Here is a 27,944-nt window from a genome sequence, read left to right on the forward strand (position 1 = left end):
GGCAGAATATTAAACCTAACATCAAATATTTCACTATAATTATATATATATATATAAAGTATATGTTTTTTTGCCAAGAGTAAAACAAAGTGCTATAAAAAGGGGCAGATATACACCATAAAACAAGGAGATGCAGTGAGCTTATCACAAAGGACATATTAAAGGTGCTGGAAAACCACAACTTCTATTATCAATCTGAACATTTTTTTAAAGGGATATAAAACCCTCCAAATTTTCTTTTGTGTTTCAGACAGAGGGGCCAAATTATCAAGGGCCCAATGGCCCTGAATACCCTATTTCCGTGCAAGCCTTCAGGCTCGCTGGAAACAGCAGTTAAGAAGCAGCGGTCTTAAGACTGCGGACATCACATACGATCGAGTTAATTGACACCCCGTGCTAGTGTCCGATTAGCCACAAATCTGCAGGGGGTGGCATTGTACAAGCAGTTCACTAGAACTGCTTGTGCAATGTTAAATGCCGACAGCGTATGCTGTCGGCATTCAGCGATGTCTGGCGGACATGATATGCTACATTGTATCATGTCCGCCAGACATTGATAAATCAGCCCCAGAGCATCCAAATTGCTTCTGTTATTAAAATAGTGCAGCCATATAGTGCTCTTACAAAAGGATAACATTCTTGCAAAACTGCTGCCATATAGTGCTTCAGACATGGTGTGGCTCTTGAGGTTTAAGGCCTTGCATTTCAACAAAAGATATCAAGAGAACAAAGAAAATGGATTATGGAAGTAAATTAAAAAGTTTTTTTTTTTTTTAATTGCATGCTCTGTCTGAATCACAATAGAACATTTTGGGGTTTCAAATAGGGATGGGCGAATGTTTCGCAACATTCGAAAAACGGCACGAATTTTAACACATTCGTTCGTTCGAATCGAATTTCGAATGTTTACATAACATTCTAACATTCGATTTTCGAATATTCGGTTTCGAATTTTACGATTACATTCGAAAAAATTCGAATTCGAAAAATTCGAATTTAGATTGTAATAGTATTTCTAATGCTTTTTCTTTAATGTAATATTCGAATTATGCAATATTCGAATTCGAAAAATTCGAATTTAGATTGTAATAGTATTTCTAATGCTTTTTTCTTTAAATGTAATATTCGAATTATGCAATATTCGAATTCGAAAAATTCGAATTTAGATTGTAATAGTATTTCTAATGCTCTTTCTTTAAATATAATATTCGAATTATGCAATATTCGAATTCGAAAAATTCGAATTTAGATTGTAATAGTATTTCTAATGCTTTTTCTTTAAATGTAATATTCAAATTATGCAATACGTGTATTCGAATTCGAAAAATTCGAATTTAGATTGTAATAGTATTTTTAATGCATTTTCTTTAAATGTAATATTCGAATTATGCAATACGTGTATTCGAATTCGAAAAATTCGAATTTAGATTGTAATAGTATTTCTAATGCTTTTTCTTTAAATGTAATATTCGAATTATGCAATATTCGAATTCGAAAAATTCGAATTTAGATTGTAATAGTATTTCTAATGCTTTTTCTTTAAATGTATTATTCGAATTATGCAATATTCGAATTCGAAAAATTCGAATTTAGATTGTAATAGTATTTCTAATGCTTTTTCTTTAAATGTAATATTCGAATTATGCAATACGTGTATTCGAATTCGAAAAATTCGAATTTAGATTGTAATAGTATTTCTAATGCTTTTTCTTTAAATGTAATATTCGAATTATGCAATATTCGAATTCGAAAAATTCAAATTTAGATTGTAATAGTATTTCTAATGCTTTTTCTTTAAATGTAATATTCGAATTATGCAATACGTGTATTTGAATTCGAAAAATTCGTATTTATATTGTAATAGTATTTCTAATACTTTTTCTTTAAATGTAATATTCGAATTATGCAATATTCGAATTTGAAAAATTCGAATTTAGATTGTAATAGTATTTCTAATGCTTTTTCTTTAAATGTAATATTCGAATTATGCAATACGTGTATTCGAATTCGAAAAATTCGAATTTAGATTGTAATAGTATTTCTAATACTTTTTCTTTAAATGTAATATTCGAATTATGCAATATTCGAATTCGAAAAATTCGAATTTAGATTGTAATAGTATTTCTAATGCTTTTTCTTTAAATGTAATATTCGAATTATGCAATACGTGTATTCGAATTCGAAAAATTCGAATTTAGATTGTAATAGTATTTCTAATGCTTTTAAATGTAATATTCGAATTATGCAAAATTCGAATTTTTCGAATTCGAAAAATTCGAATTTATATTCGAATTCGAAAAATTCAAATTTATATTCGAATTCGAAAAATTCGAATTTCGAATGTAGACATTCGATATAATTATAAACATTCGAATTCGAAAGTGACATTCGAAAACTGTAAATAACATTCGATTTTCGAATTTTTAAGAATATTCGTTCTTATCGACATTCGAATTTAGAATTCGAATTTCGGTAATAACATTCGTTCTACATTCGAAATTCGAAAATTTGCACATTCGCCCATCCCTAGTTTCAAATCCATTTAAGGGACATTAAACAGTAAATAAATGCTAGATATGAAGATATAATAAAACCAAAGATTTGCCTGAGTAAATACGAAAATATAATTTTTAATGGTGTTAGTTGTTTAAAATTTGAAGAAATAAATGTAATGTTTGTTTCTATAAACTAATGAGTGTTGCCATGTTGAAACCTAAATTTAACTTGTCAAATCTATTCTGCTGAGGACAATTAAGGACAGACAATGGGGTAGATTTATTAAAAGGCGAGCGGACATGATTCACTGTAGCGAATCATGTCTGCTTGACCTTGCTGAATGCCGACAGCATACGCAGTCTGCATTTATCATTGCACAAGCATTTCTGGTGAAATGCTTGTTCAATGTCGCCCCCTGCTCACTGGTGGTCAATCGGCCTCTAGCAGGGACTGTCAATTATCCCGATCTGTTTCTTAACTTACGTTTCAGGTAGACCTGAAATGATGGGCCTCCGAAGTAGCATCCACTGGACCCCAATGTGTGCAAACGATGGCTTTGTGGAATGTTAAAGTAACTTTATATTCTACACAGCTATTGTTTGTGAGATTTCTATTTACCTAACTGTCATCAGCAGAAGTGATTAGATAAGAGAATCCTTTTAACATGACAGTGCAAATGACTTTATAGAAACTCATAGAAACTGGAAAGCAAAAAGAAATCACAAAATAAATAATGAAATTATACTGCATTATTTAAATACACATAATGAGACATTTTATATTAAAAGCTCAAAGTGTTTCATGTCCCTTTAATCCTCACATCCTTTCCTTACTCCTCTTCCGAACATGTACAATATTGTGTTCATACAGTCTTCTATATTAACAGTGCTTCAAGCTATACAGATGTCATGCTCCATAGCTAAGATTAGCACATAGTTTAACTAAACAATGTATAAACTACTGCAATGTATAAACTACTGCAATCTAATGTTTCCTCTGCAGGTTGCTTGTAAGAGAAATAATAAAATATATTTGATTTTTTAACTTGAATTTTGACTTCCATGCTTTTTTTTTTTAATTAAGAAGAAAAGCAGGAATAATGACACTCTACCAGTATCACTCTGCAGTGTTGACTTGTAGCTTAATGGAAAACCTTTGTTAGCATTCACAAGTTTTTAAATCTAAAGCCACCTGTGAGCCCTTAGGGGTCGATTTATCAGGCCCTTTCCTTTCGGCAGGCTTCCCTAGCCCTTTGCCACCTCTTGACAGCTCCTGCCAGCTCGTGATTGGCTGTGCGTGGGCAGGGGGCGGGATTGCATGCGAGCGCAAAATAGCTCTCATGTGCAATTCTGAATTCCAACATCGGAAATTCAGCCCGCCAGAGGCGAGCTGAAGTGGACAGCGACACATATGTACGCCCCTGTCCACCACAGCTTGATAAATCGACCCCTAAGACTGCCTTTGTAGTATTTGGTATTTGCAGGATTACATTTAAAAAGGTCAAAGCAACAAAGTGCTTCAACTGCTCAATAAGAGGTTCTCTCTCTCTCTCTCTCTCTCTCTCCCTCTCTCTCTCTCTCTATCTATCTATCTATCTATCTATCTATCTATCTATCTATCTATCTCTTTCTCTCTCTATTATGAGATAACAAAATATATATTTTAAAATAAAAATAACAGTTTTTTCTATGTAAAGAACATTGGAATCTAAAATATGTATAATTACTTTAGGGTTTAGGGCAGTTGGTCTAATGCTTTTTGGGTTATGTTAGCCCATGAGCGATAAGTGTTGGATTTTGTTTTTTAACAGCACGCTCCATTGAAGCCTATGTAGAGAAGAAGTTAACGTAGTTGCGATATCCGAAGTCCTGAAGTTTTTGTGCTTTGAAGCCATTCAGAAATGTAAGTAACCAGACACACAAAAATAGGTAAAGAACAAACCTCTAAACCACCCTCTATTTTTCCCCCCTCCTAGAATGGCAAAGGGCCGGCCACTTATGGACCTTAATTAATAAGGTTCTCTAATCTTAGGGGTTAAATGAAGCAGGCCACTTTTGATTAATTAAGATTTAGGTAGTAATAGCTACAACTTAGGTCTAGAAACTAGAGTATAGCTTGTTCAAGAGAATACCATAGCTAAGTTTAAGCTCAGGAGAAGATTGAGGACATATATACGAACAAATATCAACTGTTTATATGTTACACTACATGTTAATCCCACACTATAAAATAGACACAGGTCCCCTCTAATTAAATAATAACGCTAAAAAAAAGGAAGGTCATTTTAGGTCTCGCATAGGTTATAACAATATCAATAAGGGAAATCTTGGGACCTTGGGAGTGTTAGCTAATAAATAATAAACAAACTTGAGCCCAAACTGACTAGAATAGTTATTTAGATAGAGTCCCTCTTCTGCTCAAACATAATAAATGCGTGGAGTGCTCTGCCATCCCGGCCGCGGACACCAGAGATACTCCCAAATGAATAAATAATAAGAGAGAGAGTATAGATCAGCTGAGTGGGAATATTAGATCTCATAAAGCTAATCTTTAGGCAAGAATGAAGTTATACATACAAAAGAAAACAGGTCATAGAAATGATACTGTACATACTAGGGTAGTCAAACAAAAACATACAGAAGTGATAACCTAACCTATGTAACAGTACTAGCACATTGTAGTTTGCCAGTGTGTTCATAATGAAAACAAATCACAAGTTATAACCCTACAGCTCTATTATAAACTACCAGCATCCATTAAATAATTGAAAGTGTCACAGGGGAGACCTCATCAGTACTTGCACATCACAATCGCAGCACCCTGCATAAAAAAAAATAAACCACCACTGAGTTTCAAAAAGTGATTATTTCAGGCTGGGAAGCCATCATTAAGATGTGAAATTACAGCGCTCCAGGATGTCACGTCCATAAGTCCCTTATTCAGAGAGCGAATATTTCAGGCTGCAAAGCCGTCATTGAATCATAAAGTTACAGCACTCCAAGATAAGTAACGTCAATGAGTCCCTTCTACCCTATACCGGATTTATGGTGAGAGTTCTGCTGTAGGCTGAAAAGGGGAACAAACAATTTTAGTTCATATTAGGTCACACCATATGGATCAAACAGTCCTGCAATGTCAATCTGCGGATACCAAGTGTCCATGCCATCCAACACTATCACCACCTTTAGACCATCGCAGGTGGGGAAAGCACTAGATCCAGTGGTAAGCGGAACATTGGGAGGCAGGGCAGGGTCTACAGAACCAACCCTGGTTAACCTTAGATTCGATCTCTGGACATGTAAAATTGCCAAAGTCCCAAACTGATCCAGCCTAACAAACTGCTCGAGTAGTCCGGGTTCCGGGGCTTTGAAAATACGGAATGGCCTTGTGCCAGGGGAACAAAGACCTCCGACACAGGGGACCGCTTGACACTTACTGAATTATGTTGCAGCAGCTCCTCAGTGTTAATTTCCTTTATGTAGAGAAGCTTCAGGTGCAAATGTTATCAGTCATAGAGTCCATAAGAGCTTGGAGATGACTGAATCTGGCGGCCATCTTTATCTCCTGCTCTTGCAAAAGATTCTGCATAGCCATATAGGTCACTTCCATTGCTAGAGTAGAGTGGTAGTGGATCTTTTACAATATGAGTAACAAAAAAACAGCGTTACATCAAGGTGGTTTGAGCAGTTCCAAGGTAACTGAGGATATTCTGCGGATACATCAGGCATCTCCCAGAGCTACTGATTTTGCGACCATGTTGGGTCACTGCCTGGACACGCCCCGACACACAATTTTGTAGCGGAGAATAAATTAAATATAATTGTTTTCCCATTAACTATATTTTCATATATGAAATATTATCACTGCTAATTTAAACCACAACACAATTAGATGGGTTGAGTTTGTTTCTATATATTTACACAAAATACTTATCTTATTAATTCCTCTATACACAGTTAAACCACTAGTTACACAGAACAATGACAAATTATAATTTTAGAACCTCTCTGGCCCACCCTCCAATAGGAGTGTGATTTTCTTCTGCTGCTTTTTCTTTACATAGCATTTCTATAACCTGTACTGAAGTACTGACATTTTCAGTATAGGTATAACAGCTAATAATAGGAAGCAATTTCAAATGACAAAATAAAGAGAAAGGAGATATTTGTATACATTTAATACACTCCACACATGCAAAATGGATAGTTTGGAACACAAAGGAAATTACAGCACACTGTCCCTTGAAATATACAAAATGGGAGTCTTGATTTGCTGGCTTGCAGGATTTGTCAACCCCTGCTTTAAACCCTGTCTGCATTTCAATAGGTGGCGGACAGATTAAAGAGACAGTCTAAACCAGAATTTTTATTGTTTAAAAGGATAGAAATCCCTTTATTACAAATTCCCCAGTTTTGCATAACCAACACTGTTATATCAATACACTTTACCTCTGTGATTACCTTGTATCAAAGCCTCTTCTGACAACCCTCTGATCACATGACATTTTATTTATCTATTGACTTTCATTTTAGCCAATTAGTGCAGTGTCTGCCACAAGCCACAGGCGTGATTACAATGTTATCTATATGGCTCACATGAACTAGCACTCCCCTGTTGTGAAAAGCAAAAAAAAAGCAAGTGATAAGAGGCGGCCTTCAAGGACTTAGAAATTATCATATGAGCCTTCCTAGTTTAGCTTTCAACTAAGAAAACCAAGAGAACAAAGCACATTTGATGATAAAAGTAAATTGGAAAGTTGTTTAAAATGACATGCCCTATCTGAATCATGAAAGTTTATTTTTGACTAGACTGTCCCTTTAAAGGGACAGTATACACAAATTTTCATACAACTACATGTAATAGACACTACTATAAAACATAATATGCACAGATACTGATATAAAAATCTAGTCTAAAACCGTTTAAAAACGTATTTAGAAGCTTCCAGTTTAGCTCTGTTTAAAAGGTTACTGGAACACCCACTGCAAGTGGGAAATATCAGACCCTCCCCCTCCCCCTTTATTTGCATATGAAAAGACAATTTTCACAAACAGAAGCAAGCTGGAGTAGATATACGTCAGTATTCTCCTAAAACTTTGGGGCTTGGTTAGGAGTCTGAAAATCCGAGCAATGTTATTTAAAAATAAGCAAAACTATCCATTTAAAAAAACTTTATGGGCTATATAAATAGATCATCTACAAAACATTTATGCAAAGAAAAAATGAGTGTATAATGTCCCTTTAAGGAGCAACAGTGATATGACCGCTGCTTCTTAAAGGGACATTAAACACTTTGAGATGGTAATATAAAGTGATAAATTGTATATAATAAAACAACTCTGCAATATACTTTCATTATTTATTTTGTCCTCTTTGCCTGTAATTCCATTCTGAAATTGTGAGCTTTTCAGTTCCTGTTAGAAATGGAAGTGCAGAACACTGTTAAATCCAGCACAACCATTGGCTGCACACTCTAGTGACCTATTTATAACTGACCTTAATTGGCCACAGCAGAGAATGTAACACAAGTTACAACATGGCAGCTCCCAGTGTTTTATAGACACTAAAACTTTACACTTATTTTGTCACTTTTTTAAACAACTAATGAAACTTTAAAAAATACATCTACATGTTAGTCATGGACTAATCTTTTCTTTGAATGCATCATTCTATCTAGCGTGTATTTAGTGTTTAATGTCCCTTTAACTTCCGTTTCAGGCATTCGCTGCTTCATAAATGTAGCCCATAGTCTGAGCACAGAAATAAAGATACAGTTAATAGCATTATCTTTGCATTATATAAACAGAATCATGATGGGAAAAATATTAAATACACATCCTGTAATGTAAATCCAGAAATGTCTGTTTTACAGAGTAAGCCACACCACCACTATAATACATCTGACTTATACAACAAATATACCAACTATAAGTTGTTTTGCTAAAATAAATCCTTAAAATGTGATTTGTTAAATGTATATATTTCCCATATACAGCTGCTGTATATGTTATGTTATATATATTTCTCCTTTGTGAAAATATCAACACAAATATTGGATCATTTTAAAAGAACCAGTGGAATTTAATAATTAACAAGGGCATTATAAAAACACAATGCAGTAGCAATGACCTATTCTGAAAATGTTCACGGTATATTTCAATTTGCCTGCCCTCTATATCATGTGATAGTCATCAGCCAGTCCCAGCCAGCCACAGACTTATATACATATACACTGGGAACTTTTGCACATGCTCAGTAGATGGTGCCTCAGAAAGTGTAGATATATAAATACTGTACACAATTTGATAATGGAAGCATATTTGAAAGTCTCTTAAAACTGCATGCTCTATCTGAATCATAAAAGCTTATTTTAACTTTAGTGTCCTTTTAACTGAAACAACAATGCAGCATGTGAGACATATGTTTGCAGTAAATACATTCCTTTTCCTCTTTTCTCTTGTTTGTAGATTGTTCTACCTTATATGGGACCAATACGGAAACCACAGATATTACAGTGTTGTGGAGTAAATGATACATGTGTCCTGGAATGCTCATTGTGGAAACAAATGATGTGAAAATGAAGGGGATTTTTAAATCTTTCACACCTTCTATAGTGGTGTAAAACTGTCATAGTTATTAAAGTAAAAATATAATAATATAAAAACATATTAATTCTATCTTATTTACCATCATGTGTAACAGTTCTGCTACATGTATATAATTGTAGAGGTGGGGTTTTATAGATCATTCTGTATTGTGTGCTATAGTTTGCTGGTGAAACGTGCAGGGCTTATACAATAATGTTCTAGCAACACTTATCACATACTCGACTGGCTGAGATGCATAAAGATAGCATTGGTGTCTACAGAGGGGACATGAGGTGAACATTATATCCCCTGGCATGGGCACATGTGTAAAGAGTCTGTTCCTGGGAAATGCAGTAAAAGAGCCTTAAAGGGAAACTAAACCCAATTTTTTTATTTCATGATTTTACTCCTTTTATCAATTTTTCTTCGTTCTCTTGCTATCTTTATTTTAAAAGTAGGAATGTAAAGCATAGGAGCCGGCCCATTTTAGGTTCAGCACCATGGATAGCGCTTGCTTATTGGAGGCTGACATTTACCCACCAATAAGCAAGCATAACCCAGGTTCTCAACCAAAAATGGGCCGGCTCCTATGCATCACATTCCTGCTTTTTAAATAAAGATACAAAGAGAACAAAGAAAAATTGATAATAGGAGTATATTAGAAAGTTGCTTAAAATTGCATTCTCTATCTGAACCATGAAAGAAAATATTTGGGTTTAGTGTCCCTTTAACTCAGCACTTGTGCAATTAAAGGAGCATATGAACCCTCAATGAAAATAGGAAAGTCTCATGTTCCAAGTGGGAGTCAACTTGATCCACTGTTTTAAAATGGAAGTTTTCCAATCTGTTTTAGGCATCGGTTTCTTAAAAAATATAAAAGGGGGACAGCTCAGAAACTGTGCATTTGTCTCAGACAAAAATATGTTTATACATCCATGAGGTCAATAATGATTGATGATGGCACAATGTTTTATTTGTAAGGGTGGGTCACTTGACCCTCTAGATATCTTGTGGTGAATGTAAATACACACTCATGTGATCCAAATGAGAAAGATAAGAATCACCTCTTTCAAATCAGATGCAATATGGCACCTTAACTGTCACTTGCTTAACAAAAACAATGGTGAAAGTACAACTCACTAGACACTAAGTTCAGAGAAATAAAATGGATTGATCAAAGGGATGAACCACTGTATCTACAAAAAATAAAGGTTTGAGACCTCACGTTATAAAGAGCAGAGTCTCTTTGCCCCAAATGACAGATCATATGACCCTCTAGATATTACACTGTTGATGTAAAAATGTAATTTTTATCTCAGTAGAAATTTGCTATACAGCTAAACAGTGGGGGTGGATAATAGAACCATAAATATATAATGTATTTGTTTGTCTACATTGATACAATTATCATCAAAACATTTATTTATTTTGTCTCGCCGGGAAATAGGTCTGTGGACTCTCATGAAAAAAAAAACATAATACAAACAAGCAGTAGGAATTTCACTTCCTGTAATGTTTCGCAGCAATAGGAAAGTAGCAAATGGGGCAAAATAAGGACACCAGATTGTATTGCACAAATTAGATATCAGCAACTGTACTAAACCTATATTGCTATTTATCATTTTGTGAGTTTTCTTTTCTCTGTAACATTTATGAAAAGTACAAGGTAGTATCACAGCAATGTGTTCTGCAATTATTTATTTGGTATATTTGTCTGCCTATCCAATTCTAGTATAAAAAAATATTCATTTGTTTAATTTGGATTCTCAAGGAATATTTACAATGCAATAGTAATCAAGCTGAGTTACTAAAAAGTGAGGTAGATCCCAAATATTTGGTGAATTGGGTCAATTGGGTAAAATAGGTCTTTGAAAAAAAAAAAAATTCTAATTGGGAGTTTTTGAATTCAAGGGAAATTTCGGGCAGATGATGGAAACTTGTGTGGCTACACCTTTTATTGGATGTACTATATGTATACATATGTATTGTTGTGTGTGTGCTTATGTATGTGCTTGTGTGTGCGTGTATGTGTGTGCTTGTGTGTGTGTGTGTGCTTGTGTGTGTGCTTGTGTGTTTGTGCTTGTGTGTGTGCGCTTGTGTGTGAGCACGTGTGAGCGTGTGTGTGCTTGTGTGTGATAGTGTGTGTACTAGTGTGTGTGGGTAAGCTTGTGTGTGTGCGCGCTTGTGTGTTTGTTTGCACATGTGTGTGCTTGTGTGTGCGACTGTGCGTGTGTGTGTGTTTGTGGATATATGTGCATGTGTGTAATTAAAAAGTATGATGATATTAGATGGAGCATAAGTAAAAGAGAGGATCTGTATTTTTGTTAGTAATGGGGCATTGGTTCTCATTCTAGAGGTCAGAGAAGTAACTACAAGGGATACTAATGATATCTGCCAATTTCCCATCAGTGACCTGTGCACTTTGCTTAATGTCTCTGCCTGGTAGATTTCTAGTTTGTGAGAGTGATATTTCATATATATATATATACACACGGGTGGAAAAATATCACAGTGTGTGTGTATATATATATATATATATATATATATATATATATATATATATACTGTATATATCTTAGACATGTTCATTTGTTTAATTCTGAATGCACATTTGTTAACTAAACATGGATATTCATCTTGCATTATAACAAGACAAATTTCTAAAAGAATGCAGCATGAAATGTAAAGAAAACAAGGGAATAGTGCCAAATTCAGCAGTATTCATTTGTTTCCTTTAAATAGTTAAAAAATACTTAGCTTAGTGTAGTGGCTACCAGGGCCTGCACTAAAGAAAAAGGTCCTTTAGTGCAGGCCCTGGGTGCCCCGCTCTTAGCTTCCTGTTAGCACGTCTGAAGCTCTGTGAAGAAGATGAGCGGGTTAGCGCGGCTCTCCAGTGCGCTTAGGTAAGTATTTTAGTAGCTACAGGTGAGCTTTTTCACCTGTAGCAGTGGAACATGTACATTTGTTTAACAAAAAAAGAATTTAAATGTTCCACAAATGTTAGATATTCATTTGTTTAGAACTAGTTAAATAGCAAACAGCATAGGCACCAAATATTCGAAATACAAAGTATTTTAAATATTCAGAATAAAAGATTCAGTCAAACCAAAGATTCCCACTGTACAAATGTCTAATATATATATATATATATATATATATATATATATATATATATATATATATATATATACAGACCATACATACACACATATATATATATATATATATATATATACACATACATACAGACATATATATATATATATATATATATATATATATACAGTATACACATACATTCACACATGCATACATATATACTGTATATATATATATATATATATATATATATATATATATATATATATATACACACACATACACACATACATAATATGTACATTATGTACATGTATATATTTTTTTTGCAACTTCTGAGCTCCACCCATTGTTACTATTCTTTGCAGGTATTTAAGATGCTTTAGAAGGGTGCAGCATGTCAAAAAAAGATTACTATTTTTACTTTATTGTATCTGTCCAGGTGTTTAAATGCATCATTTGTTGTTATGTAGACAAAGCAATAAATCCTATGGCTTTTTCTTTTATACGGAACACCTCATATTAACACCTTATTAGCTCATACCCTAAATATGACAAGTAAAATTACTAAACTATTGGCTCAGCAAAATGATCTAACAGAGGAAGTGCACTTGGTCTTACATCTTATATATTCATTCATATATTAAATGATGCCATGTGACTTATTGAGGAAAAAAATAATTAATTAAAATTTAGACACCTTTAAATTTAAGAGTTAGGCACAAAAGATACCATAAAGTTATTACATTTAAAACTTCTATCCTACATTTCAATAAAAATGTACACACAAAGTATGATATTTTTACCCCCACACTACCACTCATTAAAAAGAAAGATACATTTCCATCTAGATGTCTTAAAATTAATGTATTTCCCTTAAAAATCAGAATGGTCTGGAACTATCACTCAGAGCTGAGAGTAAGCTACAAAATAGAGCCAAGTAGTATATAGTATTTTAACTGTTAGGCTGCCAAACTGGTATCATGTTCAAGCTTCAAGACCCAACTTTTCAATTATAATTCAGTACCTATATGCAGTGATTTTTAAATATTATATTTTTCTCATGTATTTTCTAAATGTTTATAAGTGTTTTAGCATTTGCATATCCTTCTAACCATTGTGACTGTGTGTTTGCCATTCTATTTAATCTGTTTATGTACCAAGGATCCACAAGACTAGTTAAAAAAAATACACATCTCCTCACCTGAGATGAACAAGACACAAAGTTAAAAACAAACAAACAACAACAACAAAACACAGTCAAAATATAATATACTATTATGTTCCCTAGTGGAAACTATACAAAAATATATCTCCTCATCATTATATATCTTATGAATATAATTCTGATACATTTACAAAGATTATTCAAATAAATATAAATGTATATATGTTTAAAATGTAACTTACCCTTTTAAGCCAAGTAAAATGTTTATAAATATCAATTTCAACATCCATTCTTAGTGTCCATTTCACTGGTCTGTTTCAAAGTAAAAAAAAAAAAAAGTTCCCTTTTTTGGTTCAAACTGTTGTTTGTGCTTCATTAAGTCACAAAGAAGTTTGTGAACTCATTTTTACTGCGTCCTTGTTCCAAGCCCTGCAGGGCTGACTGAAGTCACTTTAATTGTCACACAGAGCTGCAGTAACCTATGGGTGAAGCCAGTATAATGCAGTTTAACTAATACTAATGTCTAATACATATCACGGGACCGTCGTGCAACCACAAACACAGTTCTACTGCTCTTAAACACTGGTAATAAGAAAACAACAATCTAAAATTTGCCAGGCAGTCAGGGGGAAAGTATTTTCCAGCAATGCAGTGACTGGATTTCTCTTACAAGCAAGGCTGGAAGTCATTACTAAAAGCCCCCTATTTCCTGTCTCTATTTCACAGCTTATGTTACTGGATCTTCAATCTGTCCCTGCCAGATACTGCAAAAGTCATACAAGCAAGTCCAGCAGGGTGAAGCACTCTCTTGTTCTTAAAAAACAATACATTTCAGAGAATGTGTGAAAATACAGTTAATGAATAAGGTGTGTTGTATCTGTAAACATAGTGTTGATACTTGAGAAATTTGCTTTGATCTTGAATAAACAGATGGATATTGGATATTTTGTATTATCTCATTAAGAACCAGATTACAAGTGGTGCGCTAACAGATTTTTTTTGCTAACTGGGCTGAAAGTAAACTTTTAACGAGGGTGGGCTAGAGTGCATACTACAAGTTGAAAGAAAAAGCGTACAATTGAAACCCGATGAGCACTAACTTCAGGACTTTGAATATCGCGACCACGATAACTTCTCCCCATAGACTTCAATGGAGTGCGCTGTTCAAAAAATAAATACAATTCAACACTTATTTATTACTGGCTATATATATATATATATATAATATATATATATATATATATATATATATATATATATATATATATATATATATATATATATATATATATATATATATATATATATATATATATATATATATATATATATATATATATACACACATTATAGCCCTTTCCAGTCAAATACATATATATATACCATTTACCTTTTAACCCTTATAAAAAAAATAATATTCATATGAAATATTTTAATCAGAAAGTATATATATAAGTGTAATAGTTAATTGTAATGCCTTTGGGGGTAGATTTATTAAAGGGACACTGAACCCAAATGTTTTCTTTCGTGATTCAGATAGAGCATGAAATTTTAATCAACTTTCTAATTTACTCCTATTATCAAATTGTCTTCATTCTCTTGGTATCTTTATTTGAAATGCAAGAATGTAAGTTTAGATGCCGGACCATTTTTGGTGAACAACCTGGGTTGTTCTTGCTGATTGGTGGATAAATTCATCCACCAATAAAAAAGTGCTTTCCAGAGTTCTGAAACAAAAAAAAAGCTTAGATGCCTTCTTTTTCAAATAAAGATAGCAAGAGAACGAAGAAAAATTGATAACAGGAGTAAATTACAAAGTTGCTTAAAATTGCATGCTCTATCTGAATCACAAAAGAAAAAAAATTGGGTTCAGTGTCCCTTTAAGCAGCGGATGCTACTTTATACGCCCAGGGTTTCAAGCATAAGAGGTAAGACCGCTACTCCTTAACTTGTCCACCACAATTTAGGTGGTGTACTGCAATCATCCTGATCCGATATGATCGGGATGATTGCCACACCCTGCTAGTGGCCACAGAAATGCTTGTGCAATATTAAAGGACCAGTAAATACAGTAGATTTGCTTGATAGCACTTAGTCTGGACTTCAAATGAGTAATAGATTTTTTTCTGACAAATTTGAAAGTTATATATATCTCCACTCCCCCTGTACCATGTGACAGCCATAAGCCAATCACAAATGCATATATATATCTTCTGTGATTCAAAAAGTGTGATTCAAAAAGTGTAAATATAAAAACATTTTGTAAATGGAAGTAAAAAGTTGTTTAAAATTGCATGCTCTATCTGAATATTTAAAGTTTCATTTAACCTGAGTGTCCCTTTAAATGCCAACAGTGTCTGCTGTTGGCATTTAACGATCCCGGGCAGACATGATTTGCTACCGCGAATCATGTCTGCCCGGCATTTGATAAATGTACCCCTTTATGTTGTGCTTGGTGCCACGTTTCTGTAAACCCTTACACTTTATGCTAGGTTTCCATGCGCACTAATCCTTTGATCACACATTTTGTTTGCACTCATGCTCAACAGTTTACTTTAAACGTGTAATTTGTGCCCTGATTAGCGAGGTCACAATATAACTTTTTGCATTCCACACTTAAGCTAGAGCGCCACTTGTATTCTAGCCCTGGGATTGGTTAAAGAAACTTTAAATTCCAATTTTAAATTCAAATTATCAACAAATGACACACCATTTCCGTTTACATAACAATATTTGTTATTTACTACTTTTGATGTAAAATACTTTGCTTTTGAGTAAACATTTTTGCTTGTCCCACCCCTCCTAGAGATTTTGAAAAAGAAATTATATAAACCAAATGTGCTACAAAATTAGGCAAATTGATTGAACCACACAGAGTGCACAGTGGTTGCTTACAGCACCTTATAAAATGGTTGACAGCGATCACTAATTCAGAACAATTAAAGGGACATAAAACAGGTTGAGATCTGTGCATATCCTAAAAGGGCTCAGTAGTTAAAAATAGTTTGCATAAAAAAATGGTTTAAAAATTGCGGGCAAGTATTTTAAAATAATTTCCAAAAATAAGCAAAATTAATTACATAGCTAAGCTGCCTGGAGCAGCCAACTTCACCCCTCTTATCAGTGTTTAGACACAGGCATTGTATTTCAACTGAGCTCACAGCTTCTAGGCTTGCTCCAGAAGATAATCACTATGCACTTTTACATTCTACCAAAACAACAATAGATATAGATACAGCCATAGAAGGAAATGTGTGGGGGAAGTTAGAGCTTTACAATTCAGAAACTAAAAAGAAAGGGTTAATGGTGAGGCAATGCAGTATACATTTGCAGGTAAAGTAATTAAAGTACATATTATTATATTTTGTCTCTATCCCAACTTGTTTTATGTCCCTTTAAGGGAGATATGATAAGCATGCTGGTGGCTCATTTGTGAAGCTGCATTCTCAGTTTGAGAGCCCATGCAGCAGTATAAGAAATATTCAGGTCTCCCCACCACTTCAGAGGAGGTGGAACAAAATCACCCCAGACTGATCTAGCATTGTACAGTAAATATTCCTATATTTAATTTGTTACCAATGATCCATTTCACTTGTTGTGGTGTATTAAATTGTTTACAAATAGTCAGATTACCTTTATTTTATCATTTGAAAAGAAAAGAGAAAAGATAAGGAGGTCTTTGTGAATAGGAGAGAAATAAAATAAGGGTCGCACTTCCTACAGGCTCAGCCTATTTTGATATGTTCATGAGAACATTAGGTTGCGTTTTCCACAAGCCTTTAAAAAAACAAAACTAAAAGCACAATTTCCCATCCATGTAATACTCTGTAGCTAATATACGAGTCAGTGGAAACACATTAAAGGAAACCAGTTTTAGAGAATAATGTTCCTTTAATAAAGCTACAGACACAGGAGGAAAAGGAGGAAAAGTGAGCCAGATTACAAGTGTCGCAATAACAGTTACGTACAAGCAATATCTGGTTTATTGTAGCTGCGCGCGTCAGATGTAGCGCTCGTATTACAATTTGAAAGTAAACAAGATCGATTGAGTGCAACTGAATGTAATACTCATCGGGAAAGTGCGTTCTCAGAGCTCTGGTTAACTGTTTTGTGAAACAAAAAAAAGGGTCGCAAAACACATCAAAAATACATTGAAAAGTACAGTTACACTCATAATAACACTATCTAATAAAAAATATATATCTAAAAAAAATTGCACTGTCACAAAAATGTTATAATTAGGGCTCAAAGATAATAGGCAGACAAAGGGTGTTAATATATATACTTTTGGACTGCATTTTTATGTTTTATTATTTTTTCTAATATACTTCGATCAGTTTGTCTACATGTAGGTAACTCTGAGGATACATTTGGAGCAATATCTTAGACAATAGCTGGTATATAGACTTGTTATCTCTATTACTAGGTCCAATACAGTACTATAGGTACACCTATAGGAGTTGGAAGTGATTACACTAGCCATTTGTATCTTTATATACATCTATACATTGATGTTGATACCGTTATATCAAATAGTTTTTGATACATTTAGGATACACATTGCTACATTCCCTTATTGTTGTTACACTTAGTCTGAGGGCGTGGCTTAAGAAGCCATTTTCTCAGTGCAGGAATAACAACTGAGGTTTGTGATAATAATAAATAGAGAATTTATTTTTACCACTAACAAGGATTGTCTATACTCAGTGATCTTCTGCAAATGGTCCCACTATTACTACACTATATGTTAATTATTGCACTGTATAATATTAACACAGGATTAATAACTATGAGCATTCACAATGTATTTGCTTTTTTTCTATGGTTGCTATGGCAACAGTTGTGCGTTTTTTTGTACAGTGGGTGGGGTTTCAATGGGTATAAAATGTTTAATTCACTCTGTACAATTGTTGGTCTGATGAAGGGGTGAACACCCCGGAACGTCACTTGTTTATATGGAATAAAACACTTTTTATTTCACCTGTATCAAGCCCAGTGAGTGCTTGTGTTATAACTTGGTTATTTGAACTTTCTATAGCACCCTGGCAGAATTGAAACTTACTGTTCGTGGGATTTTCAGTGGATTATATATCTATTATAATCAAATATATATATATATATATATATATATATATATATATATATATATATATGTGTGTATATATATATATATATATATATATATATATATATATATATATATATATATATATAGGGATAGATATATATTGTACCAAAATACCATCAGATATACTTCATATTAATTTATGAATGTCGGGTTAGAGCACTTGAGAATATGCGATCGGGTTTGCGTGTGAGTAGGGTGGTTAGGGTTTTTTCACACTTTTTTTGCTCCTTTGAATTCTATGGGTGAATATGTTAACATGGTCGTGATATTCTTACTTCAGTTTTTTGTGCGCATCGGGTTAGCCCACTTGCAGAATCTTTTTACATTTAACTTGTAATACGAGTGCTACCCAACATACTCAAAAAACTTAATTCTAGAGTAGTTAGCGAGTGAGCGGGATCGATAATTACCGCTCCACTAGTAATCTGACCCAGTATGGGGAGTAGTAACCATTTGGTTGAATTCATGTCTATCAGTTTAATGTCCCTTTAAATATTTGTTTAACATAGTTTAGTGCACTCAACATTGTTGATTCTGCAGATAAAAAGTTAAAACTTTATAAGGGTGCTTACTGTAAGTAAGTTACACAGCATCTTCATTACAACTGATGAATTAAACTCCTTCTAAAGTATCACTAACACTCCATATCTGATTCTAAAAAGGGGAGAGTTTACTGTCACTTTAATAATGTCCCTTTAATGTTACAGTTAAAAAATATCCTTGTTTTCGTTTAATCAAATGTCCTGCTCTCTTTTCAAACAATCTGTTTGCTTTTTATTATTTATTCAGTTATTTACTGGGAACTGCTTAAAGCCAGACAGGCCAGAATGAAAACATCTGGTTTTGTGCCAGATTACAAGTGGAGTGCTAATTATCGATTCCAAGGAAGCGATATTTCCGCTCCACTGTGTAATACCAGCGCACACTAATGTGCACTGGTATTACAAGTTAACGGCAATGCGAACGCCAACACTTCCATAGGCTCCAATGGGAGTCAGAAACGGCATCAGAACCTTGCGCAGCTAAGGGGTAAGTAGCGCAGCAATGGCAGTATATTTTTATATATATATGTATATGATTATATACATATATATTGATGTGCTAATATGTGTATATAGACATATTAACACATAAATATATATGTTTATAGTCACTGTATAGTCACACACAGTTCCCATAGACTGCAATGTAAAGGTACTTTTCAGTGCCGTTTTTTTTCTAACATCCAACTCCCACAAACTTTAGACCCCAAAAACTGCCCAGTGCAGTTGTTTTTTATTTAAAACAATTATACATTTTTTTAATCAAATAATTTAGTGCTCTCTATTTTGAGTGCATTTGCAGCACTTTTAGAAAATTAACCAGAGATCGGATCTCTGGTTAATTTTTTGAGTGTTAATTGCTGCCGCCAGCTTGCGGTAGCAATAAGCAGCCATTTGTAATTTGCCCATTTGCGCACGCTTGTAATCTAGCCCTTTGTGTTTAAAGGGACATTAAGATGAAATGTATTCTTTGTTACATTTAAAGATTGGTAAAGTCAAACTTAAACGTTCATGATTCAGATAGAGCATGCAGTTTTAAGCAACTTTAAAAATGACTTTTAATATCAATTTTGCTTAGTTCTTTTGGTATCCTTCGTTAATCAGTAATCCTAGATGAGCTCAGGAGCGTGTCCTTATCCAACTAGCAGTAGTGTTTGCCATAATGTTTATTGCAATGTATCTGCGTTATGTATATGAGTGTTTGTAGCATTCTATGGAAAGTGTTTGCAACAATGTTTATAGCAATGTTATAAATAGTTACAAACAATTCTGCCAGATGGCTGAGGACATGTGCACACTCCTGTGCTCACCTAGGATTACTGATTAACAAAGGATACCAAGAGAACCAAGCAAAATTGATGATAGAAGTGTATTGGAAAATTGTTTAACCCTTTCACCCAAAAAGACGTATATATACGTCTTGCAGTACTTTGCCTATCATACTGCAAGATATATATATATATATATATATATATATATATTACGTCTTTGCTTCAGGAAGCTCCAGCACTCTCGGCTGTTAAGTTACAGACGAGATCTGGAGGTCCTGAAGCTTCAGGCATCTGCCGCATATGGAGCCGGAGCACAATCGGTGCTCCGGCTCCATATGAGGACAGATGCCTGATTGTTACAGACGATGACACTGTGTGTGTCACTGTCTGTAACAATCATTTCTGGTGCCGGCGGGAGGTCCCTAACTCCAATCGATGGAGGGAGGGAGATGAGGGGGATGTGGGGGGGACACTATGCTATAGAAAATTAAAAATAAATAAATAAATAAAAATAAATAAGCAGTTTATAGGTACCAGCAGACAACTGCCAGGACCTAAGATGGCAGCTAATAAGTAGAGGGGGGGAGAGGTTTAGAGAGCAGTTTGCGGGGAATAAGGGAGGTTATTCTGCCACTCCAAGACCCGCTGCCACTAAGTTATTAACCCCTATCCCGCCGCTCCCAGACCCCACCACAACTAAATAAAAGTATTAACCCCTAAACCCCTGGACTCCCACATCACTACCACAAACTAAACCTATTAACCCCTAAACTGCCAGCCCCCCACATTGCCATAAACTAATTTAAATCTCCAAAGCGTTGGGATATCAGCACCGCTGTGAAGTGCACAATGTGACAGAGTATGACTGCTATACTCACAAAAACTTATAGTAGACAGTGAGTCACCAGCATGAGTAAGGGGTTAAATCCCCGAAACGTTGCTGTATTACTTGATTCCTAAATAAAGACTTTATATATTTTAAAGTGCTGGTGACTCACTGTCTACTATAAACTAATTTAAGCTATTAACCCCGAAACCTAATAAACCTGCTAACTTCACATTAAAATGACAACATCCCTATCTTATAATAAATTAAAACTTACTTGTAGAATTAAACTACCAATTCAATAAACTATATTACATATTTAAAAAAAACGTAACCCTACTCAAATTATTTAAATCTACAATTAAAAATGACTAAATTACAAAAAAAAAATAAACGCTAAGTTACAAAAAATAAAAAACACTAAATTACGAAAAACAAACAAACCACAGTATCAAAAATAAAAAAGAATTACACCTAATCTAATTTTCCTTTCTGAAAAGCACACTGGTCTAAAAGAGGCTGCTTCCGGGTGGTAAATCGCGATAGAATTAGCTAATGAGCTGTTGTTCGTTCCTGGTAGAGCGCTTCTCTCATTGTATGCAAATTAATATGACCCTGGGGAAGTCTTCCTATGGGTGATGGGGGAAACCAGACGTGGATTCCTTGCCCAGTGTGCTTAGAGGAATGTGACTGCACCTCACTGACGAGGCCCATAGGAGGCCGAAACGATTGCCTGGGGTTGTCATGTTCCTTGTTCAGAGGAGAATTGGCTGGTATTTCGGGGCTGGACTGACCTTAATTGGCGGGATCAGACTGATATACTTCAGGAAAGTTTTCCTTTGTGAAAAGCACACTGGTCTAAAAGAGGCTGCTTAAGTGGTAAATCGCCATAGAACTAGCTGATGAGCTGTTGTTCGTTCCTGGTAGAGCGCATCTCTCTTTGTATGCAACCTAATCTAATAGCCCTATCAAAATAAAAAGCCCCCCCAAAATAAAACCCCCCTAGCTTACAATAAACTACCAATGGCCCTTAAAAGGGCCTTTTGTGGGACATCGCCTTATAGAAATCGTCTTTTTTACCTGTAAAAAAAAAATACAAACACCGCCCAACAATAAAACCCACCACCCACACAACCAACCCCCCCAAATAAAAACCCTATCTAAAAAACCTAAGCTCCCCATTGCCATGAAAAGGGCATTTGTATAGGCATTGTCCTTAAAAGGGCATTTAGCTATTTTACATGCCCAGACCCTACTCTAAAAATAAAACCCACCTAAAAAACCCTTAAATAATCCTAACACTAACCCCCGATGATCCACTTACAGTTTTGACGTTCCGCTTGAAGGATCCATCCAGCCGGCAAGAAGTCTTCATCCATGCGGCCTCTTCTATCTTCATCCATACATCCATCCATGGGTGGTGGATTCATGGAATAAACTTCCATTTGAGGTGGTAAACACAAAGACTGTAAAGGAATTAAAAAATGCCTGGGACATGCATAAGGCTATCCTAAGGAAAAAGTAACATGTAATATGGGTAGACTTGATGGGCCTTTTTGGTTCTACCGTCAAATTCTATGTTTCTATGTTTCTATCCAGCGCAGAGCGGGTTATTTAGTTGCGATGGGGTCTGGGAGTGGCGGGATAGGGGTTAATACTTTTATTTAGTTGCGGCTGGGTTCGGGAGCGGCGGGATAAAACATTTTAGTATAGTGGCAGCGTTTAGTGACAGGATATAAATAAAGTTGGTAAAAAGCCGAATAGCAGCGAGAACGATGACCGCTGCTCATCACCCCGTACTTGGTGCAAGGCTTTTTGCTGGCTTTTTTATAAATATGGAGATCGTATTCAGGTCAGCAGCCGCGATGTTAGGTGAGCGTATTGGTGCCGTTGAATGCAACAAAGTTGATAGATATCCCCCTTGGGTTGTCTACTTAAAAAATATATAAAGTTTTAACAGATAAATAAAAAAAAAAAACAAGGCACTATTTCTGTTTAAATGGAGTGATAGCAAAAATGCTAAAAATTCTCTGGTATTTTGAACACATTTTTGTTTGAAAGTCCCGGTAGTGAAGGGGTTAAAATTGTATGCTCTATCAAATCCATTTAAGTTTAATTTTGACTTTACTGTCCCTGTAAATACTTTCGTTTTTTGTTTATTTTGTAATTAAAACATGTTTCTGTTTGGACTAATTTAATTCTGGTTAAAGGGATAGTAAATCCAAAAAAATTTCTTTTATAATTCAGATAGAACATACAATTTTAAAAAAACTTTCCAATTTACTTCTATTATCAAATTTGCTTTATTCTCTTTTTATCGATTGCTGAAGAACAGCATTGCACTACGGCAGGAAAGCTGAACACATCTAGTTAGCCAATCACAAGAAACAGATGTGTGCAGGCACCAATTAGCAGCAGCTCCCGTATGTGCGTATTCTTTTTCAACAAAGGATACTAAAAGAACGAAGCACATTTGAAAATAGAAGTTAATTTAAAAGTGGCTTCAAATTACATGTTCTATCTGAATCATGCAAGTTTAATTCTGACTTTCCTATCCCTTTAAGTCCTGCCATTGTCCACTAGTGATGTTGCGAACCTAAAAATTTTGGTTCGCGAACGGCGGACTCAAGTTTCCGCAACTGTTCGCGAACCGGGTGAACCGCCATTGACTTCAATAGGCAGGCGAACTTTAAAACCAACAGGGACTCTTTCTGGCCACAATAGTGATGGAAAAGTTGTTTCAAGGGGACTAACACCTGGACTGTGGCATGCCGGAGGGGGATCCATGGCAAAACTCCCATGGAAAATTACATAGTTGATGCAGAGTCTGGTTTTAAGCCATAAAGGGCATAAATCACCTAACATTCCTAAATAGTTTGGAATAACGTGCTTTAAAACATCAGGTATGATGTTGTATCGATCAGGTAGTGTAAGGGTTACGCCCGCTTCACAGTGACAGACCAAACTCCCTGTTTAAAGGGACAGTCTACACCAGAATTTTTATTGTTTTAAAAGATAGATAATCCCTTTATTACCCATTTCCCAGTTTTGCATAACTAACACATTTATAATAATATACTTTTAACCTCTGTGATTATCTTGTATCTAAGCCTCTGCAAACTGCCCCTTTTTTCAGTTCTTTTGACAGACTTGCAGTCTAGCCAATCAGTGCCTGCTCCCAGATAACTTCTCGTGCACGAGCACAGTGTTATCTATATGAAATACGTGAACTAACACCCTCTAGTGATGAAAAACTGTTAAAATGCAATCTGAAAGAGGTGGGCTTCAAGGTCTAATAAATTAGCATATGAACCTCCTAGGTTAAGCTTTCAACTAAGAATACCAATAGAACAAAGCAAAATTGGTGATAAAAGTAAATTGGAAAATTGTTTAAAATTACATGCTCTATCTGAATCATGAAAGTTTATTTTGGCCTAGACTGTCCCTTTAACGCACCGCAAACAACCGCAAACAGTCCATTTGCACAACGGCAAACTCCCCATTTGCACAAGGTTGGATACCAAGCTAGCCATGTCCCGTTCCTTGTCCTCACTGATGTCATTGAAGGTCTCTTCCTCCACCCAGCCACGTACAACACCAAGGGTCCCGAAAGGTGACAAAAAGCCCCCTGGGACGCCTCCTGTGTTTGGTCTTCCACCTCCTCAAAGCCACCTTCCTCCTCTGACTCCTCTTCTTCAGACTCCTCTCTCTGCGTTATTATAAGGTGTGTTAAGTAGTACTATTCCTATCAGTTTAATCCCTGTGGTGTCCCCTATCAGGGGACGTGTATATGGCATGGATTTTAGGAACCGGGAGATGGAAAAAGATGCTTGGTCGGTCCTCCTACTTCAAATTTGGGGCACTGCGCGTGCAATCTACTGTGCCACCAGATATGAGTGGTGTGTTAAGAAGTAGTATTCTTATCAGTTTAATCCCTGTGGAGTCCCCTATCATGGGACGTGTATATGGCATGGATTTTAGGAACCGGGAGATGGAAAAAGATGCTTGGTCGGTCCGGCCACAAGATAGATAGATTTGATAGATAGATAGATAGATAGATAGATAGATACATAGATTAGATAGATAGATCAACAGATACATTTGATAGATTCGATAGATAGATAGATTTGATAGATAAATAGATAGATTTGATAGATAGATAATTTCCCAGACAGAGAATTACAAGACGTGCGGTCTGGGACCCATGGTAAGGTTCCCAGAGGCAGTTGCGGCACCAGGGGACGTGTATATGGCATGGATTTTAGGAACCGGGAGATGGAAAAAGATGCTTGGTCGGTCCTCCTACTTCAAATTTGGGGCACTGCGCGTGCAATCTACTGTGCCACCAGATATGAGTGGTGTGTTAAGTAGTACGATTCTTATCAGTTTAATACATGTTACGTCCCCTATCAGGGTACGTGTATATGGCATGGATTTTAGGAACCAGGAGATGGAAAAAGATGCTTGGTCGGTCCGGCCACGAGATAGATAGATTTGATAGATAGATAGATACATAGATTAGATAGATAGATCAATAGATGCAATAGATACATTTGATAGATACGATAGATAGATTTGATAGATAAATAGATAGATTTGATAGATAGATAATTTCCCAGACAGAGAATTACAAGACGTGCGGTCTGTGACCCATGGTAAGGTTCCCAGAGGCAGTTGCGGTGCCCGAGGCTCTGATTAGAACAGAGCACTCTGGAACGTATCTGCCCTCGGCCAAAATTGTAACATTCTTTAGCTTTCTATCTGTCGGCCAAATGTCCATCTGCCAAATGTCCGTCTGCCAAATGTCCGTCTGCCAAATGTCCGTCTGCCAAATGTCCTTCTGCATTTTGTCAGAGCACCGCGTGCAATCTACTGTGCCAACAGATATGAGTGGTCTGTCAAGTAGTACTATTCTTATCAGTTTAATCCCTGTTACGTCCCCTATCAGGGTACGTGTATATGGCATGGATTTTAGGAACTGGGAGATGGAAAAAGATGCTTGGTCGGTCCTCCTACTTCAAATTTGGGGCACTGCGCATGCAATCTACTGTGCCACCAGATATGTGTGGTGTGTTAAGTAGTACTATTCCTATCACTTTAATCCCTGTTACATGCCTTTTTTTGTTTTGTTGAAGCCACAGTGCAGCACCAGAGGCCAGAAAAATTTGGCATGTACACATGCCTGAAAAATTAGGTATTGTTGCAGAAAATTGATGTTTGTTTCCCTGGCAGAAAGTGCCCTAAAACATTGCGGCTTGAACACTAGTTGGTGGCGGATAAGTCACGCAAGTCATCCGGCATTCGAAGATAACATACAGCAGCTTGTGGACCATTTATAGCCCAAGGCATATAATTTCATTAGGCCTTTTTTACTTGAATGTATCGCCCAATGTCAGTCCCTTCGGGATCCATCCCTCATTCATCTTAATAAAGGTGAGGTAATCTAGACTTTTTTGACCTAGCTGACTTCTCTTCTCAGTGACAATACCTCCTGCAGCACTGAAGGTCCTTTCTGACAGGACACTTGAAGCGGGGCAGACCAGAAGTTCTATAGCAAATTGGGATAGCTCAGGCCACATGTCAATCCTGCACACCCAGTAGTCAAGGGGTTCATCGCTCCTCAGAGTGTCGAGATCTGCAGTTAAGGCGAGATAGTCTGCTACCTGTCGGTCGAGTCATTCTCTGAGGGTGGACCCCGAAGGGCTGTGGCGATGCATAAGAGTTAAAAAGCTCTGCATGTCCTCCATCAACAACACGTCTGTTAAGCGTCCTGTCCTTGCCGGCGTGATCGTGGGAGTCGGAGGATTACTTTCACCTCTTCCCCTGTTAGATTCCCGTTGTGCTGTGACATCACCCTTATACATTGTGTAAAGCATACTTTTTAATTTATTTTGGAACTGCTGCATCCTTTCCGACTTGCGGAATTTGGTAACATTTCAGGCACTTTATGCTTATACCGGGGGTCTAGTAGCTGGACACCCAGTACAGGTCATTTTCCTTCAGTTTTTTTATACGAGGGTCACTCAACAGGCACGACAGCATGAAAGACCCCATTTGCACAAGTTTGGATGCCGAGCTACTCATGTCCCGTTCCTCATCCTCAGTGATCTCACTGAAGGTATGTTCTTCCCCCCAGCCACGTACAACACCACGGGTACCAGATAGGTGACAATGAGCACCCTGGGATGCCTGTTGTGGTTGGTCTTCCTCCTCCTCCTCCTCCTCCTCAAAGCCACATTCCTCCTCTGACTCCTCTTCCTCCCAATCCTCTTCCAGCGTTGCCGCTGGTCCAGCAAGCGATGCTGATAAGGCTGTTTCTGGTGGTGATGGTGACCACAACTCTTCCTCTTCCTCTTCACGCTCATCTACGGCCTAATCCAGCACTCTTCGCAGGGCACGCTCCAGGAAGAAAACAAATGGTATGATGTCGCTGATGGTGCCTTCGGTGCGACTGACTAGGTTTGTCACCTCCTCAAAAGGATGCATGAGCCTACAGGCATTGCGCATGAGCGCCCAGTAACGTGGCAAAAAAATCCACAGTTCCGCAGAGGCTGTCCTAGCACCCCGGTCATACAAATACTCGTTAACGGCTTTTTCTTGTTGGAGCAGGCGGTCGAACATTAGGAGTGTTGAATTCCAACGTGTCGGGCTGTCGCAAATCAAGCGCCTCACTTACATGTTGTTTCGCTGCTGGATATCTGCAAAATTCGCCATGGCCGTGTAGGAACGCCTGAAATGGCCACACACCTTCCTGGCCTGCTTCAGGACGTCCTGTAAGCCTGGGTACTTATGCACAAAGCGTTGTATGATCAGATTACACACATGTG

General features: G+C 36.2%; 1 protein-coding gene across 9 annotated transcripts in view; it reads right to left on the minus strand.

The window, feature by feature from the left end:
• Positions 1-27,944, minus strand: part of PPFIBP2 (PPFIA binding protein 2) — a 315,010-nt gene that overhangs the window by 196,698 nt on the left and 90,368 nt on the right. The window contains exon 1 of one of the 9 annotated variants that reach the window (XM_053720277.1): positions 13,593-13,934. The exons of the other annotated variants lie outside the window; for them this stretch is intronic. Within the exon in view, the coding sequence (XP_053576252.1) occupies positions 13,593-13,640 (48 nt within the window). The 5' untranslated portion in view covers positions 13,641-13,934. Of the gene's footprint in view, positions 1-13,592; positions 13,935-27,944 lie in introns of those variants that run through there. 9 annotated transcript variants of the gene reach the window in all.

This window comes from Bombina bombina, chromosome 7 (assembly GCF_027579735.1).
Source record: "Bombina bombina isolate aBomBom1 chromosome 7, aBomBom1.pri, whole genome shotgun sequence".
Taxonomy (NCBI): domain Eukaryota; kingdom Metazoa; phylum Chordata; class Amphibia; order Anura; family Bombinatoridae; genus Bombina; species Bombina bombina.